This window comes from Ruditapes philippinarum, unplaced genomic scaffold (assembly GCF_026571515.1).
Source record: "Ruditapes philippinarum isolate M1 unplaced genomic scaffold, ASM2657151v2 ctg2318_1_1_1_1, whole genome shotgun sequence".
NCBI lineage: Eukaryota > Metazoa > Mollusca > Bivalvia > Venerida > Veneridae > Ruditapes > Ruditapes philippinarum.
Window position 1 is genome coordinate 55,978 of NW_026853267.1, and position 17,858 is coordinate 73,835.

Below are 17,858 nucleotides of genomic sequence, written 5' to 3' on the forward strand. Positions count from 1 at the left end.
TGAAGAATCATCAGTATCAAAAAGGTTTTTTGTTAGCTTATGAAGATGATAGATTTTTGAGAGATTTTTATTATCTAATCTGAAAGCATATATTAATATATAAACCTTTAGCATACTCATTATTTTAGATAGACTAAACATCCATCATTTTACAGTGAAAAATAAAAATATAATATAACTGAAAAGCAAACAGTGCAGACCATAATCAGAAGGGACAGATGTGACAGCTGATTTTAGTCTGGTAGTCTAGTACTGGTGTAACTATCGAGGAACGATGGCTAGGAAACTATCCACCTATATGACTGAAATACTGTTGGGAAAAGGCTAAAAACAAACAAACACAATTTTGGTCTGCACTGTTCACATTGATACACATAGATACAGATTTCATAAACAGGCTTAAGGTAAGAATGGCCATAAAAATGGCCATTAAGGGAGGTAATGCATGTTAAGCTAGAAAATACATGTATCCATTTCTGTCTTCAGAACAACTGTTACATACATAGAGAAAGCTTTACCCATGGATTCCTTGTCGCTATGGAAACAAAGGGGTAACATTGATCATATCATATTACTAGACTGGAACTCGGGTATAGACCAGGTTAAAATTGGATCCAGTCTACAGACACTGAAGGATGCCCTGTTCAAGGTAGACACCATTATATACTGAGATTCTATAGTGTCCTTTTAAATTTGCTAACTTTTTGACACACAGAATTATATTATTATTTGAATAAAACTTGTCACAGCTTTGAACACATGGCATTTTTGTGGAATTTCTAATTCGTCCCTAGATTTGATGTCTGCCAGATAAGCTCAATAGGGAGAGCATCGGATACATGATTTCTTCAAATATATTGGTACAAAGTACAAAAAAGTATTATCAGGTCAACTAAAATAAGTAAGTTTAAATTTTTGGGAAAATTGCATGATTTTCAAGAAGATTTCAGTAGGGACGAAGCCTTTTATAGGCCTCTGTATGAAAGGCCTCTGTTATATAAGGTAAAAAATCACTGGAGGCAATTTGCAGCACATTTTGTTTACTTGTTTTACATGAACATTTTACATTATCTACTTTGGTAAAAAGGAGAGTACTTGCTAACAATAAGTCACAAATAACAATCTGCTTGGCAAAGAAAATTTTATATGTTAGTACACAAAGTATGTGAACTTATAATGCAGAAATGGTCATAGCCTGATATTGTGAACTTTACGGTACCTGCTGTAATAACAACATGTACAATGTATCTATATAAAAACATCAAAAATTGCTGTGCTAAAGTTTTTAACTTTAATCATAATTATACCCATAAACAAAATTCTTAATGACCTTAATAAAATAAAAGGATTTTAGTTTCTTTTATAGAGAATATAAAATAAAAAAAGTCAAAAAAGAAGAAAATTGGTATCCTGGATATAGAAAATCAATATACTGTACATTTTACTCACCCATTAGTCTGACTCGTTTGTAAGACGGGGTCTAAATATTTTACAAAAAAAAATTGCAGCATGATGCTTTAGTAGGGCCACTTTAAAGTTTCATTTGTTAGACGATATTAAAGATTATTTGAATGATTTCAATTCCAGTATGACTCGACAGTGATAATCAAAAGTGAGCCGCTCATTCTAGATGGCGGATATGAGCAGTGGATGTTACAGTACCCAACGAAATGTGTGAACCCGGTCTTTGATAAACTTAAAAAACCTGTGGTGAGCTCAACTCAAGATTCTTTAAGTAAGTATTTACTCCAGTTGCCAGTTTTAAACTACTATTTCACTATCTCACTATCTTTTTCTAAACACAAACCAGCAGGGAAGTTTCACTTCTATACAATAAATGATTTACATGTATACATTTTGATCTTTTTTTAAAAGCCACACAGTGCTTCAGGGTTCATTGAATGTCTCGTAGGAGGTATTTAGGGTTTGTATTGTACCATTTTGATCATTTTTAAAAGCCACACAGTGCTTCAGGGTTCATTGAATGTCTTGTAGGAGGTATTTAGGGTTGTTGTTGTTTTGTGTGTGTGTTTTTGCCAAATATTGGGCCATATTCACAGAGGTAAGTATTATATTTTTTTACCGTATCTTAGGAAAAATCCCAATCAAAACCGTTAAACAGCAGTTTCAACCATGCTTTACAGCCATACCCTTGAAGAGTACTTTCACATATTCTTTATTGTCTGAATCACATAGATAAAATGTCTTGGTAATCAGATAAAATATACTTTACAAACTAAAAGGACAGGCTGCACTTACAAATAATTTCTTAGGGTGATTTTGTTATAGGTTACTTTACAACAATCAATAGAAGACAATATATGAACTTTATTTAATAAAAGTGGTTGGATTTGATAGATGAATATCAGGGTTGGTAGAGTCACTAAAAGTGCTTAAATTTTGAGTCCCTTTCATAAAAATACTTAATTAAGATTTCTGTGGTGGCATGGCCAAGTGATTAATGCATCAGATTAGTAATCTTATGATTGCTAGCCACATGGGTTCAAACCCTGTTATCGTCAAGTCGTTGTTTCCTTGAGCAAGAAACTTTACACTCATTGCTCAGTATTAGTTGGTTCCAACTTCCAAGAACAGATTAGAATGTGTGTCTATACACTTATTGCTTCCTACAGAATCAACTAAAAAAAATTCTGTATAAACCAAAAAGTGCTTAGAAAACAAAAAATGCCCTCAAAAGTCCTTGAACATGTGTACTTTTAAAAAGCAATGACATAAATGCAAGTTTGTCAGTATTCATCAGTAAAGCACATGTTTATAATTAACATTAATTATACAAATGTCATTTACGTTGATAACACACATCAATACCTAGGCTGTTTTTTACTAACACCTGTCAGACTGGCACCAGTCTTAATTTTGTTATCTAACTGTGAAAACCAATTAAGTCCTGAAACCGATTAAGGCCACTTTTACGACGTTTTAATAATACATGATGACCGGCAATTAAAATTTCTATGGAACGTGTGAATCACAAGAGACAACAATTTCTCACCTTGATGTTGCCGACCTTTGGCTGTTTTCACAATTCGACTTATTGAGATGAAAATATGTTGGACTTTAATTGACGGGACCAAATTTTCTTTTCGACTAAACAGGAGTCTCGGTAATTAAAATTTGACCTAAGCAGAGTTAAAATACAAAGATAAAGAAGGAAATTTGACGGGACTTTAGAAATACTTCGACTTACGCGGAATTTTGAGTAAAGCGATTTTGACTTATTGAGAGTCAACTGTATATAAAATGAGATAATAAAACAGCATAAAAGAGCACACTTTTGTCATAAAAAATAAAATAAGAGGAACTATGCACCTATGGATAGCCCATTAAGCTAGATGCTTATTTCCAATGGGGTCCATAGAAATAAAAAAACTAACATAATTTTAACCCTTTCCCCCCTTAATAAAACAAACAAAAAAACAACTAGATAAAAAACTAAACTAACTAACTTTGGTCAAAATTTTGGTTGAAAAAGGAAATATATTTATAAAAGTATGCCCTTTTTAAAATAAGCCTAGTATTACTATCACAGAAATATTTGATCACAGTGCCTAACACATTAGTTGTACACATATATATCTTCTGAAAGACTTTTATAGCTTTCTAGTAGGTACTTTTTAACAGATTTTTTGTATTGCACAAAATTATTAATGGATTTTATATATTCTGGCAGATCATTCCAGTCTTTAATTCCATTATAATAAAAGGTCTGTTTCATCACAGAATTACATTGGGGGACAATAAAATTAAAATTGCTTGATCTAGTATTGTAAAATCTTGCATCAGCACAACATCTAAAGTCGGCTCTAAGGTATGATGGACTCTTTTTGTAAAAAATCTTATACATATGATTTAGTCTTAACTGTTTGACTCTGTTTTCTACATTTAACCAATTTAATTTTTCAAACTCATACACTGTTACAGAAGTTCTGGGCGGTAAGTTTTGGACAAATCTTAATACCTTATTCTGAGTAATTTGTAACTTTCTTTTCAAATGTTTTGATAAACCTTCATACCAAGAGGAACAAGAGTAGTCAAAATGACACTGAATCAGGGCTGAACATAAAATCTGTTTTGTTTTAATATCTAAAAGTCTGCTCTGCCTGTATAAAAACTTGAGCTTGGCATTCACTTTAGAAATAACGTTATTAACAATAGTTTCCCCAGATAAATCACTATTGATATAAAGACCAAGATACTTGACTAAATTAGTACCCTTTATGCTATGACCATTACATGTAACAGTAAATTGTTCTTGCTTTTGTAATTTTCTTTTGGGGCCAAATAGCATACATTCTGTCTTACCAAGGTGGAGTGACAGCTTATTGTCTACGAGCCATTCTGAACAGCTTTCTAGGGCTGTTCCAAGTTTTTCTGAGATGAAATTCGGGTCTTTATGTGAGAATAAAATAGTGCTGTCATCTGCATACAGTATTAACTTGCAATCATTATCAATACTTAAGATCATATCATTTACGTAGCACAGAAAAAGCAACGGCCCTAGAATCATGTATGTTACATTTGTCATGTTAATCACATATGTAATGCATGTTACATTTGGCCATGTAAATTACATTTGTCATTTGTGTTATATTTGTCATGCCTGTGACAAAAAAAATTGTTATATAATTTACATTTATCATGTATGTTACATTTATCATTCAAATTACATTTTATCATGTGTTACATTTGTCATGTATGTTGATTTTGTCATTTATGTTACATTTATCATGCATGTTATATTTATCATGTAAATTACATTTTATCATGTGTTACATTTATCATGTATGTTACACTTGTCATGTATGTTACATTTGTTATGAATGTTACATTTGTCATTTGTGTTATATTTGTCATACATAGTGTATGTAACATTTATCATGTATGTAACATTTGTCATGTATGTTACATTTTAAATGTAAATTACATTTTATCATGTATGTTACATTTATCATGTATGTAACATTTGTCATGTATGTTACATTTTAAATGTAAATTACATTTTATCATGTATGTTACATTTGTCATGCATGTTACTTTTGTCATGTCTTTTATGAGACATTAACCCTCAACATGTAATATGCTTTAGTGAATAATGATATTTGGGAAATATTGAGGACTTTGACAAATAGATATTACAGCTGATTATAAAGGCCCCATTATACAGGGACCATTAGACAGTAAATTCCTTTTGTAATATCCCCTCACAGCAAGTTATACATAATAATTCCCAGCTACTAGTAGTTTAGCACCAATTCAAAAATTGACCCAGTATAACCTGCGAGCCGAAGGTAACATTCTCGCTGCACTCAATGCTGCTAGAAGCTCAAGCAGAAATAAGAAATAAATGATTGACTCAAGCATTATGATCTTAACATATTGGTAGCTTTAATATGTTTTTATCATTCTTTTACATTTCAGTGGACTTTGATTATCCAGATTTTGATGAAACTTTCATGGAACCAAAACAAGCAGGGACTAGTTCTAATGATTCATCAGCTTCATCATCGTCCTTAAACAGTGTTAATTCTCTAACTAATGGGGATGTTACTTCCCAATTTCCGAAAATTGATAGATCTACAAAACCAAAAATTGATAGATCTACAAAAGTGAATGTTGCTAAAACTGGTATAAGTTCTAACAAACCTGTAACTGGTTCTCTGTATCCAGATGTCGGAGCTGTCAGTAAGTCGGGAAGCAGTTTATATAGCAAAACAACTGAGGCTGGTTCCCATATTATTAATTCAAGTTTTAAGAATGCTGAATACAGGGCGGATTCGGCCTCTAGTCAGGATATCAAAAACAGTTCAAGTTTAAATTTAGCTGCACAATCGACGGAGATTTCTGATGAATTGACAGCTCTGAATTTACAGAGGAAGCAGAAGATGGAAGAACTGCAGAAACTTCAAGAAAACTACGAGAAGATGGAAGCCGAGTCGCGTGCCAGGATGGAGCGAATGAAGAATGAAGAGAAGAAGTTGTCAGATCTAGAGGAGCTGAAGAGGAAACAGCAATCTGATGTGGCCGATCTAATGAGGTAAAAAAAACAGCCTTGTTGTTTGTACAGTAAAACCTTTTCAGATTAATGACCACTATTGAGCCAAAAGCTTTTGTTATTGTCATGAAATCTTGCTCTAGGGAGGTTAAATTTTTTGTGAAGTCTTACTGTTGGAAGAATCCATACTGTTGTTGTAAAGAAGGTGATGCTCGACAAAGGGCTTCTCTGCCGAGGTTGCACTGTATATTATTAGTTATAAAGATTTTTGGGGGTTTTATGGGCATATATAAAAGGTTGTTTGTAAACATAACCCTCGCCGCTAGGGGAGGGTTCTATTGCAAACAATTGTTTATATAAGGCCATATAACCTGTAAGAAATATTAATAACAAATTTATAAAACAGCAAGCATCTTTTTTTAGAGAAAAAAAGTGAGATTTTTTCAAAAATTGACAGTAGCCGTGTTTTGATACTGAAATCCCCAAAACCACTGATAGACCATTCTGATTTTAAAGCAGAACAAAAGGCAGCAGTGACCTAGTGGTTAAGGTATCAGCCTCTCAACCTAGTGATCATGGGTTCTATCCCTTATTCTGGTTGGTTTCAAGAAGCAGACTTGAAAGTGATGAATATAAATTGCCAGAACTTGTTTCACAATCAAGCTTCAATAAATATGTTTAAACCAAAGCAGAACAAATGAATTTGGTAATACATAAAACCAGTGGTGGGTGAGAGTAAATACTCAAGTATATCATTTGATATTACAGATTGAAGAAGAATCTACATAGTGAGATGGCGGAAGAAAAACAGCGAGTACAGTATCAACAAATTGAGAAAGAGCAAGAGGAGACTCATAGGTTACTATGTTATATATAAAGCGATAAAATCATCAAATTTGATACATTATTTTAATTCTTACACGACAGCAACAGATAAATACTGCTGTACCTGATATTAAGCTAAACTGTGCTTGATTTGTTTCCATACTTACTTTCAGCGCATCACATTTTTAGTGGTTACTAAATGATGCACCTTATTGAAGAATATATAATAAGCACAATTTAAAAAATGTTTGTAAATTAAGGTTGCCAAGCCTGAAGAACTTGATATACAATATTGAATATTTTGATCAAATATTAAGAAGAAATCCCTGTCAGAGAGTTCAATACTTCAGAATGTATCAGCCAGAGCTGCACCACATTTCACCAGTATATTTTTGCCCTACTATAAAATACTTGTGATTTAAATAAGCTAATAAGTTTTCATTTCAAATTGAGCTTAGATAAATAATTGTCAAACTTATTTGTGAACTATTTTTACATTATCTATATTTCTAAATAAACAGGAAAAAAGAATTGGAACAGCTATCTAGAGCAGAGGAAGAAAAGAGAAAAAGAAGGGAAGAAGTTGACAGGTTAAGGATGGATAGAAAGAAGAAGGAAGAAGAGAGATTGGAGAGTGAGAGAAGAATAAAAGATGAACAAGATTTAAAGGTAAGGTAGTAATTATAGTGAAAGTATGTGATGTTTTATGAAGTGATGGATTTAGATATTTTGCGATTGCCCTGTGAAAAATTTCAGATGCCATTTTAGTTCATTATTTGGGAAACAAATGCCATTTTCGTGGTTGAAGGGTAAAAATATGTCATTTTCATAGTAGATGGGTCAACAGATGTCATTTTCATAGTTAAATGGAAAACAGATGCCATTTTTATAGTTGATGGGTAAACAATGCTATTTTCGTAATGGTCTGGTAAACAGATGCCATTTTCTTAATGATAAGTAAGTGTAGAGCCTGTGGTAAGGTGTTTGTGTAAGAAAGGACTCTTTAGAGAATGTGCTTATAAAGAAGGTGCCCTTTTATTAGTAGAAAAGATATTGAACATTGGCTATTTAATTTGATATTAATTGTTTAGAATGCTAGGGAGAGAGCACAAGAAGAAGAAGAACAACGCAGGAAAGATTTTGTTGCAGCAGAAGAAAGAATTAAACAAATGAAGGCAGAAGACCAAAGAAAGGTATAATTGTAGCATGTTTATTGAAGAACTAATTTTAATCAATTGAATTTTGGGTTTTATCCAGGTGATAAGCACGTGGGTACCTAGGGTAATCCTCTATAAAATGAAGTTAAAAAGTTGCGAAAATAATATATCTTTGTTGCTCTAGAGGCCTTGATGGTCATTAAAGGGGCTGATTAAGTGAGGCGGTGATCTAGTGGTTAAGGTGTCTGCTTCTCAACCCAGAGTTCATGGGTTCGAGCCCTACTCTGGTCACGACCATGTTTCTTCATATGATACCAGTACCGGTTGGTTCCAGGAAGCGGACTCGAAAGTGATTAATATAAGTTGCAAGAACTTGTTTTCGCAATCAAGCTTAAATAAATTTGTTTTAACCAAAATGGCTGATTCATTATCTCTTACCTCAGACTGCTTTTTTGAGGCAAACTGGCTGGGTACTTTTGCTTTTTATACCCTGATGCATACTGGAGACTAAAATGATGCTTTATATGGTCAATATATGTTATTTGAAAACAAAATGATTGAAAAGGTTTTGAAATTTCATCATGTTTTTTTTTTCTTGATGTTCAGGCAAGGGAGAAAATTGAACTTGAAGAAAGACTTCAGAGGGAGAGGGAGTTGGCAGCTAAGCTGGAGAAAGATAGACTAGCTGCCTTAGAAGAAAAGAGAAGGCAACAGGTAATATAACTAATATGACCGCTCATTCTTTTATATCTTCCAGGGCATCTGTGGCCAAGTGGTTAAGGTCATAGACGTCAAACCATTGGTCCCACACTGCTATTGGTTCAAATCTCACCAGAGTTTTTGGATTCTTATATTTGAGGAAGCTATCCAGCTAGCTTATGGAACATCGGTGGAGTTGTTCAGATGCCGACTTGTGCCTGAAATAATGCAGGGGCACTTGAGATATTATTCCATCAATAATGCTGGAAAGTCACCATATATACATTCCAGTGTTGGTGTGACTTAAAACTAAAGTGTTGATCGCTTACTTGTACTTTTGCATTATAAATGTTTCTAAAATTTAAGCATAAATTGACTTGATACAGTACAACTTCTACAGAGTAACACCCTATTTTTGATGATGAAAATTGTTGTCAGGAGTGGTTGCTCTAGAAAGGTTACATTTGTTGGTCATTTGTGAAGTTGTACTTAGGTAAGAATGAAACTAATGCTGATGGAAGTGATAAAATTGATTATGGGAAATGTCAAAATTGATTACCAAAAATGTTATAGGCATTGTTGTTACATGCTTTATGCATTAAACTTTTGAATTGAACTTACAAATTGCAATTGATAATGAGAAATATAGAAATAGGTGATTAAGATAAAAAATGTGAGATATCAAGATAAATGTTGCTGTAAAGAGGCTATTGCTCTACTAAGGGGCCACTAAGTTGAGGTTGCACTGTAGATCTTTCAAGAAATGACATGTTGTCGCCTTAGTGCAAAAAACATAATAAGTCCTTCTAATTTTAATAGAAGTTAATCAGTTATTGCGTTAAGGTGACAAATTTGTGTTACTTTGTAGGCTGAGCTAGACAGGTTGGAAACAGAGCGCAGGGAAAAGTTGAGGCAGGATAAAGAAAGAACAGAGAAAGAAAGATTGGAAAGGGAGAAAAGAGAAAGGGATGAAGAAGATAGAAAGAAAGCTGCAGAGGCTAAACGTATTGCTGATGAGAAGATCAGGTTAATGAATGGTAAGTTTAAACTCACTTTATTGTAAATGTGAAAATTGATGGTGGGAAATGTGAAAATTTGGGAAAATGAAAAGTTGATGATGGAAATGTAAAAATTGATCATTGAAAATGTGATATTGATAGGATATGTGAAAATTGTTGATGGGGCAATTTTAAAGTTGGTGAAAGTAAATGTAAAAATTGGTGATAGAAATGTAAAAATTGATTATGGAAAATGTCAAAATTGCAAAAGGAAAATCTAAAAAATGTTGATTGGAAATGTAAAAGTTGATATTGGAATGTTAAGATTGATTCTGGGGAAATGTGAAAATTGCTTATGGAAAATGATAAAATTGATTATGAGGAAATATAAACATTGATTGTGAGAAATGATAAAATTACTTATTAGGAAATATAAAAATTGATTATGGGAAATGTACAAAAAGATTATGGGAAATGATAAAATTGATAATTAAAATTATAAAAATTGGTAAAAATAGATTTCTTTCTTACAGTCACTAACCTCAAGGTAATTCATATATCAGTTTATCAAGTAATGTTAAGTAAGCATTCTAACACGACCCGCATTTTTCCCTATTGAACATAGAAGAACAGAAAGTGTGTGTTATTATGCAACAGATGCACAGTTTGACGCTCTATATTTAGACATGTGACGTAATCATTATACACATGACGTAACCACTAAAAATCCGACGCGCTGAAAATAAGTTCGGAAACAAATCAGGCGCAATTTTGCTTAACTATTAAGTACCGCAACATTTATTTGTTATTGTCGTGTTAGAATCGAAATAATATATCCAAATCAGTGATTTTATCGCTTGATAACATCACTGTTTGTCGTTCGGATGCGCATCATTATATCACTCGGGCTACGCTCTCGTGATATAATTCCTCGCATCCGAACTCCAAACAGTGATGTTATTGAGCGATAAAATCACTGTTTGGGATATATTATTTCTTAATTATAAACAGTATGAGTATGTTTATAATTTTTCTTCCTTAACTTGTTACTATTTTATACAAAAAATCAACTGCTGAATACAGTATGGTTAAAGGTTCATCATGATATATAAATCAAACTGTATAACCACTGAAAACATTAACTTTCAGCAAAAATTTTTATTGCTTGACAATTCAATTGAAAAACAATAAAGTGCACTGGTTAATGCCATTTAAATGTTGTTTCTTTAGAAACTGTGCTTCATATTAGCATTGTTTATACTGAAAATTGCAGAAGCCAAGACAAAGCCTAAACCGGTTCCCTCACCAAATCTACAGAAAGGCTGGGAGAAACAGCTGGATCCCAGCACAAACAGATACTTCTATATCAACCATAATGAGGGAACTACACAATGGGATCCTCCAGGTTAGTATTAAAGCTGGTTCCCAGCTTTCCTAAATATTGTTATATTTGAACCTTAAAATAACTAAACAAAGGGAACCGATGTGAGTTTTGAGTTTATTAGTGCTGAATTTCAGCTTTCTTGTGCATTTTTTTTTGCAGGCCTATTTAAAGAATACTGGGCTTTTCTACCTAACCATGTGTCAGTGTAGCATTGCTTGTGTTGGTAAAGACTTAATTTAGATGTGGTCTTTATTTGAGGGTGGTCTTTATTATAGGGTTAACGCATGTTTTTCCGTGTTATAACGTCTGCAGAGTCCCGAGGAACGGTTAATTGGTGCCCGAGCCCGGTAGGGCGAGGGCTCCAACAGTTCCGAGGGACTCTGCAGACTTTATAACACGAAATAAACGTGCGTTGACGCTATTATAGCATAAAATTTTAAAACAGATTCATGATGTATATTATATACAAAACACAAACATAAAATCCTTGTGCTTGAACGGTATTTATCCAACTCTTACATGTTTTACGTATGCGTTTTATTTTTTCCGTGGCCAACAACTTGAGAACCGAACGAAATTTCGAATTTTAATTGATTTAACAAAGTTTAACTTTGGAGATAGATTATATCTATCTATCTATCTATATTAACTTAAGAAAAACATAACATTACTCTACCCAATACAAAACAGGCGCCTCAGAAATTCCTAGAATGATTACAGATTGGCGGTAGGAAAAAGATCAGTGACATCATATTCAATTTCAGAATCGGTTTTTTTTAAGCACGCAAGTTTAAAAAAAATCAGGCATAAAACATTATTCTCCCAAAGAAACATACAGAACATTTATCAATATAAACGTCAATAAAACAACATTTTCTTATATTCATTTTGTGCTTTCCATTTTTGTAAGTTAATCCGGGGGATTAAACTGAATGACAGATTCTATTTGTTTATATTGACAACTGTCCGTTTCTAATAAAGGGCGACAACCAAGATAAGCGGCGATGTCTATACGCCGTATTGCCGGCATAATTACTTGAATGCTGCTCGCCGTTATGCGACTGAGGCCCTCGAATTAATAATTCCAATATAACAAGAGCGCATGACTGGCAAACAGGCCAAATCGTCATTTTTTGTTTGTTTACTGGGCCCTGTATGTATTGCGCATAGGTAAAACCGGGCTATAACAAGAGCGCGTGACTATGTTAACGCATGGTTTTGGCCCCGTTATAACATGGGCAAATGAGGGAAAAATAGCCGATTTTATGCTATAATTAGGGATAGTGATTATTTTAATGTGCTCTTAAGCACATGTGTGACTGTATCTGTATTTTTAAACAAATTACAACAGGTGAAGGTAAAGGTGGTACATACACTACACGACTGAAAGATGAACCCTCCACACCCAAGTCAGGCGGCCTCAAGAGGTCAAACTCCTCCCCTAATATTGCACAGATGATGGAAGACGAGGCTAAACTCCCTCAAAGGAAACTAACACCGTCTGTTGACAGGGGAAATAAACCTGTTAAAAGGTATTTAGATTTTTTAGCTCATCTCAGCGCATTGTGGTGTTGTACACAAAAAAAAATCTAAAATTGATCGATCCACTGAACAAGGTGGCCAGATTGTGTTTAAAATAGAAATAAGCTTTAAACTGGGTAAACCCCAAAATAGAATGACTGAAATAATGCACAAAGGGTCACCCAAGGTCTTTTGTCACCAGTAAAGCAAGAAAGTTCCCATAAGACCTTTTACTGTGTTGGTGTTACTTAAAACAAAACAAGAGTATTCTCTGTTAGTCCTAACTGGCGAAAAAATGTTGGTCAGTCCACCTAACAAAATGAGTAAAAGTTTTCACAATTATTCCTGAAGCTCACTGTTTTCAGTCTCCTAAAAGCCTTCTTTTTCCTATGTAAAACTATAGAAAAACTGCTTAATTAAGGATTTTCAGGATTTTTTAAATTTCCAACTTTTACCCATGGTTAAACCAACTTTCCTAGATAACTAACCAGTAATTTCCAAATTCTTCGCAAGTGATTGACTACAAAACCGGAATGGTTTCTCAATCATTGGTGAGAGGCAAATTTTCATTAGACTCGATGTCCAAAATTTGTCTCGTGGAAATTTTACGATGTCAAGGTTCGTGCCAATGAACCTCTGGGTAACGAATCCTATGGTCTCCCTATTGAACTGAGTGGACGGGTCTGTTTTTAAATGAAAAATTAAAAAAACAAAACAAAAAGAACAACAACTTCAAAATGTTTCAAAGTGTAATAATGTTGCCCTCTCTCAGGTCTTGACTGGGTACTTTAAAACTTACAGAGAATACTGCAATGATAACCTGAATAATATATCTCTTATTATATTTCTTGCTTTTATTTGTATGGTGAAAATGATAATTATGATTTTAAAGGCACATTATGCCTCAGAAATGAATAAATCTTTCATTCTTAGGAAACGGTTAACATGAGTTTATAGCGTTTAAATAATTGTTTAGGGGATTTTAGATGCTTAATATCTGAAGAAAGTAGCACTGAATGTGAAATTGTTTGTCATAAAAGTAGCAAAATGTAAACAAATTAGTATTTTGAATGGAACTAATTGTCGAAATGCAACAGAAGCAGAAAAACACTCTGGTAGTGAGTAACTTTTTGGAAATTAAAACAGGCTGGGACACAAAAAAGAGCTTTTTGAGAAATGAAAGTAAAGCATTTCTGTAGATGATGGGCCTTTAAAACAGGTAGAAAAAAAAGATAGCATTTTCATTTACTGATTTTTCAGACCAATGCCTGTAGCTTTACCTGCAAAAAGAAGAGATTTGAATCCAGTCTATGGAAATGTGGTAAGTGATTTGACATGGTATTAAATAATAGTGAGATTTTTTTTATTGTTAGTCAAGCAGACTTTATTAGTTATTGTCTGTATTGATTGCTAAATAAAGGGGCATTTCATTAGTGTTCTGATTAAGTCAATAAGTGAGTATTTGTCTTTGGACATTTAAATTTTATACTAGCCCTGTCATACTAGAATATTCTGAGTTTAACTTGTTTAATGTCCCATTTTTTTGCCATCACTAGCAGACAAGTGGATTTTTAATTGTCTCTGTTTTATAGCTTTATTAAAGCAAATGAATATACACATTTTTTTCAGGGTCCTGCATTGACTGGATTACGTAACCTTGGTAACACGTGTTATATGAACAGCACGATACAGTGTCTGAACAATACGTCGCCACTTGTGACGTACCTTCTTACTGATATGTTCCTGTATGATATTAACAGGTGAGTTTATCCCTAACCTTGCCGGCACCTAAAGTGATTAGCTATTTAGTTCTGCAGTCACGGAATTTAGCACTGGCCCAGTGGCCCATGGCCAGTGAAAATTAGTTCGGACCAGTGTTAATTTTAAGAAAATTTAGTTAAATATATAGAGAATAAATTCAAATCTGGAATTCGGGCCAGTAAATTCAAAATCTTAAATTCAATGACTGGGTCTGCCACCAGTATAGGGCAAGGCCAGCCTTCACTTCCCATGCAGTCTGGCCAGACTCAATACTGTTGGCTGACCAATTTTAAATTTTTAACTTGATAAACCTAGGATCTGACCTCTGAGATATGAGTATTACTAAAAGAATGTTACAATTGACCGAAGAAAATGTTACAATTTCAGTGAAAAACAGACAACAAAAACAAACAAACTAACTTAGGCAGGATATTTTATTTTTCCTTGTTTAACTAGAGATGTGTGGCTTTAACTATTGATTTGTTGTTTATCATATAAATGTTTTAAACTATTAATTTACATTTCAGGGGAGGCAAATCTGGAAACTTATGGGAAGTAACAGATGATTTTGCATACTTGGTTAAGTCCCTTTGGTCAGGACAGTACAGGTTCATAACTCCTAGAGATTTTAAGGTAATTACAGTCATGTTTTTATTATAGGGAATGTATTTCAGGAAATGTTGGAAATGTTTTATGGGGTTAATATATATTGCTGAGTACAAGACTGAATTCTGTTGGACAAGTACACAGCTGTCAAACCCGTGAATAGAAATTGTTCAATACTTTTTATTGAAAAGAAAATTGTTCCATACCTTTATTGAAAATAAATTGTACCGATATTTTCCTGAAAGCAAATTATGAATTAAATTAAGAAAAATACTTAATAATTCAAGTTCAATGCCTAAATTGTTTTAAATTTTATTAATGCTTTGATATGATAACTTAAAATATATTTTTCTGTTGATTGTCTAAACTATGGAAAGTGTATTAGCACTAAGGCTCCCACGTTTACAATTTTTTGTAAACGTTTACACGACTGCTAAGAACCGAAACGATACCGTTTAAACGGTGGTACCTCTATGTACTAAACACACCATGTATTTGAGTCGCCAAATGATGTCTTTCTTTCTATTTTTAATACATGTACAAATAAAGAATGTGCAGGGCTCATCACGATTGAGTCAGCACACATTTTTTGCATTGTATCCCCATTTTTTACCAAAAATGTATTATGTCACGAGCAATTTTGCACGGTAATGCTGTGTGGAGGGTTGTAAACACCCATTTTCCGTTTGTTTACTTTGGAATAAACCACTAGAATTGATAAAATCCATGATTACAGGCAATGATTAAGAAATTTTGTAAGACAATATGGTCATTTCGATTAAATGGTAAACAATATCGTAAACGTTTATGAATGAAAATCGAAACGAATCCGTTTAAACGTGTAATCGTGGGGGCCTTAATTAGCACAAAAGAAGAATAAAGAAAAACTTTTTGTGCCAAAATTAGTTTTAATTGCAAAATGCTGACAATATGCACTTGGCCTGGCTTTCACTAACTTTCTTAAACTGAGAAAAATCTCAAGTAGTATATATGGAGATTTGTCTCAGAAATTTTTTAGTGAATGTCAAACGAGGAAAATCTCAATCTCAGTTTCTGAGTTGAGAAAAATCTCAGATTTAAGCTGAAATTTGATTTTGAGAATGTTAATGAAAGCCAGGCCAGGGCACATGATGACTGAGCTAATGTAAAACATGAATGTTGATGACTTGTTTTTGTGGCATTGCATCATTTCTTGTTTTTTTTTGGCAAACTTATTTACAGTCTGTGGTAGGGAAGCATCAGCCAATGTTTGCTGGGTATGAACAACAAGATAGTCAAGAATTCCTTACATTTCTTCTGGACAGTCTTCACGAGGGACTCAATAAGGTAGGCATTGATACTTATCTCTTAACTGTTTTAGAACAAAAGCAGTGATATCTGCTAAGCCAGCAGTATAGAGTTAGGCCAACCTGTACATCCATGTTTTTCTTTATCAATCTGATAGTGAAAATACATGATTCTACAATGGCCATTTTAAAGAAATTAAAAGCAGGAAACATTCATTACTTAAAATCAGCTGGGCAAGGGATAAGTTGAAGATTTTCCTGTATACTAGTATTGGATGTATCCCGATTTAAATGTTGTGTTTTAACTTGGGTGTAATTAAAATTTAAGCATGCATGAATGTGCCTTCTAGTTTTTATGTTTGAACTTAATGGGAAGGCACTTCTGATGAAATATCATTAAATGAAGATATAAACATTATCCATAGCTACATTGTTGATATGAAATAAAAATAAATAAACAAATCAAACAAAAAATTATTGATCAGTTATACACATTTTTTTTTCAAGGTAAAGACACGTCCAAAGATAGCTGACCAAGACAATGACAAGTTACCAGATCACATTGGTGCAGAAATTGCTTGGAATAATCATAAACTACACAATGAATCTATTATTGTAGAGCTGTTTCAGGTAAATATCACTGTTTATCTGTTTCATGTAAAAACGTATTATTGTAGAGCTGTTTTAGGTAAGAATATACTATTTTATGTCATGCTTTCCAGTGAAACTTAATAGATATAATTTTTACTGTAGCCGGACTAGATCTGAATGCAGATGAAAAGAATATTAAATTGTTGTCTTTCAAAAACTTTAATTTAGCCTATTATTCAAACATTTATAAAGTTATCAACATGAAAACTCTGAATACTTGCTTATCATGACAAGGTGCAGTTGTTAAAACAAAGGGGCATAAATCTGAATGCAATAGTTTTGGAGTTATTAGCCTTTTTAACTTAAATTTTTTAACAGAGCATTTTATATTTAATGCAGTGCTGTTTGTTGGTTTTCAGGGTCAGTTAAAATCAACCATCATGTGCCTGACATGTAGGAAGAAGAGTGTTACGTTCCAAGCCTTCATGTTTCTGTCACTACCAATCCCGTCATCTGGTAAATGTACACTTCAGGTAAATATGATATTTTCATTCTCCCTTGAAATTATTCCATGTAGCTATAGTGTTGCCGGTTTTGCCCTGATGATCCCTTCACTTCCCCTTTTCATCCTCCTTCTTCCCTCTCCTTTGGCCCGTCCCATTTCCCCTCACCCCTCCCCTTTTCTATGGACCATCCCATTTTCCTTGGCCCCTTTACTATCCCCCCTCCCATTTTCCCTCTCACTTCCCATTTGCTTTCCCCCATTCATTTTCCCTCACTGCTCCCCTTTCCCCTCACCTCATCTCCATTTCCTTTACTTCTGTTCTTACTTAATGCCTGTTGCTAAGTGGTTAAGGTTGTTGACTTCTAACAACTTGCCCCTGGCTGCTGTGAGTTAGAATCCCGACAGGGAATTTGAATTCTTTCATATGAGGAAGCTATCCAGCTAGCTTACAGAATGTTGGTAGTCCTTCTCAGGTGCCCGGTTGTGCCTGAAATAATGCATGGATAGGCATC

General features: G+C 33.6%; 1 protein-coding gene across 1 annotated transcript in view; it reads left to right on the forward strand.

The window, feature by feature from the left end:
* Window positions 1-17,858, forward strand: part of LOC132736332 (ubiquitin carboxyl-terminal hydrolase 8-like) — a 43,385-nt gene that overhangs the window by 20,498 nt on the left and 5,029 nt on the right. The window contains exons 7-22 of the mRNA XM_060723442.1: window positions 487-649; window positions 1,588-1,735; window positions 5,440-6,055; window positions 6,782-6,871; window positions 7,360-7,507; window positions 7,930-8,031; window positions 8,602-8,709; window positions 9,563-9,731; window positions 10,966-11,097; window positions 12,428-12,608; window positions 13,858-13,918; window positions 14,227-14,357; window positions 14,886-14,991; window positions 16,186-16,290; window positions 16,758-16,880; window positions 17,261-17,374. Coding sequence (XP_060579425.1) covers window positions 487-649; window positions 1,588-1,735; window positions 5,440-6,055; window positions 6,782-6,871; window positions 7,360-7,507; window positions 7,930-8,031; window positions 8,602-8,709; window positions 9,563-9,731; window positions 10,966-11,097; window positions 12,428-12,608; window positions 13,858-13,918; window positions 14,227-14,357; window positions 14,886-14,991; window positions 16,186-16,290; window positions 16,758-16,880; window positions 17,261-17,374 — 2,497 coding nt within the window. The remainder of the gene's footprint in view (window positions 1-486; window positions 650-1,587; window positions 1,736-5,439; window positions 6,056-6,781; window positions 6,872-7,359; window positions 7,508-7,929; window positions 8,032-8,601; window positions 8,710-9,562; window positions 9,732-10,965; window positions 11,098-12,427; window positions 12,609-13,857; window positions 13,919-14,226; window positions 14,358-14,885; window positions 14,992-16,185; window positions 16,291-16,757; window positions 16,881-17,260; window positions 17,375-17,858) is intronic.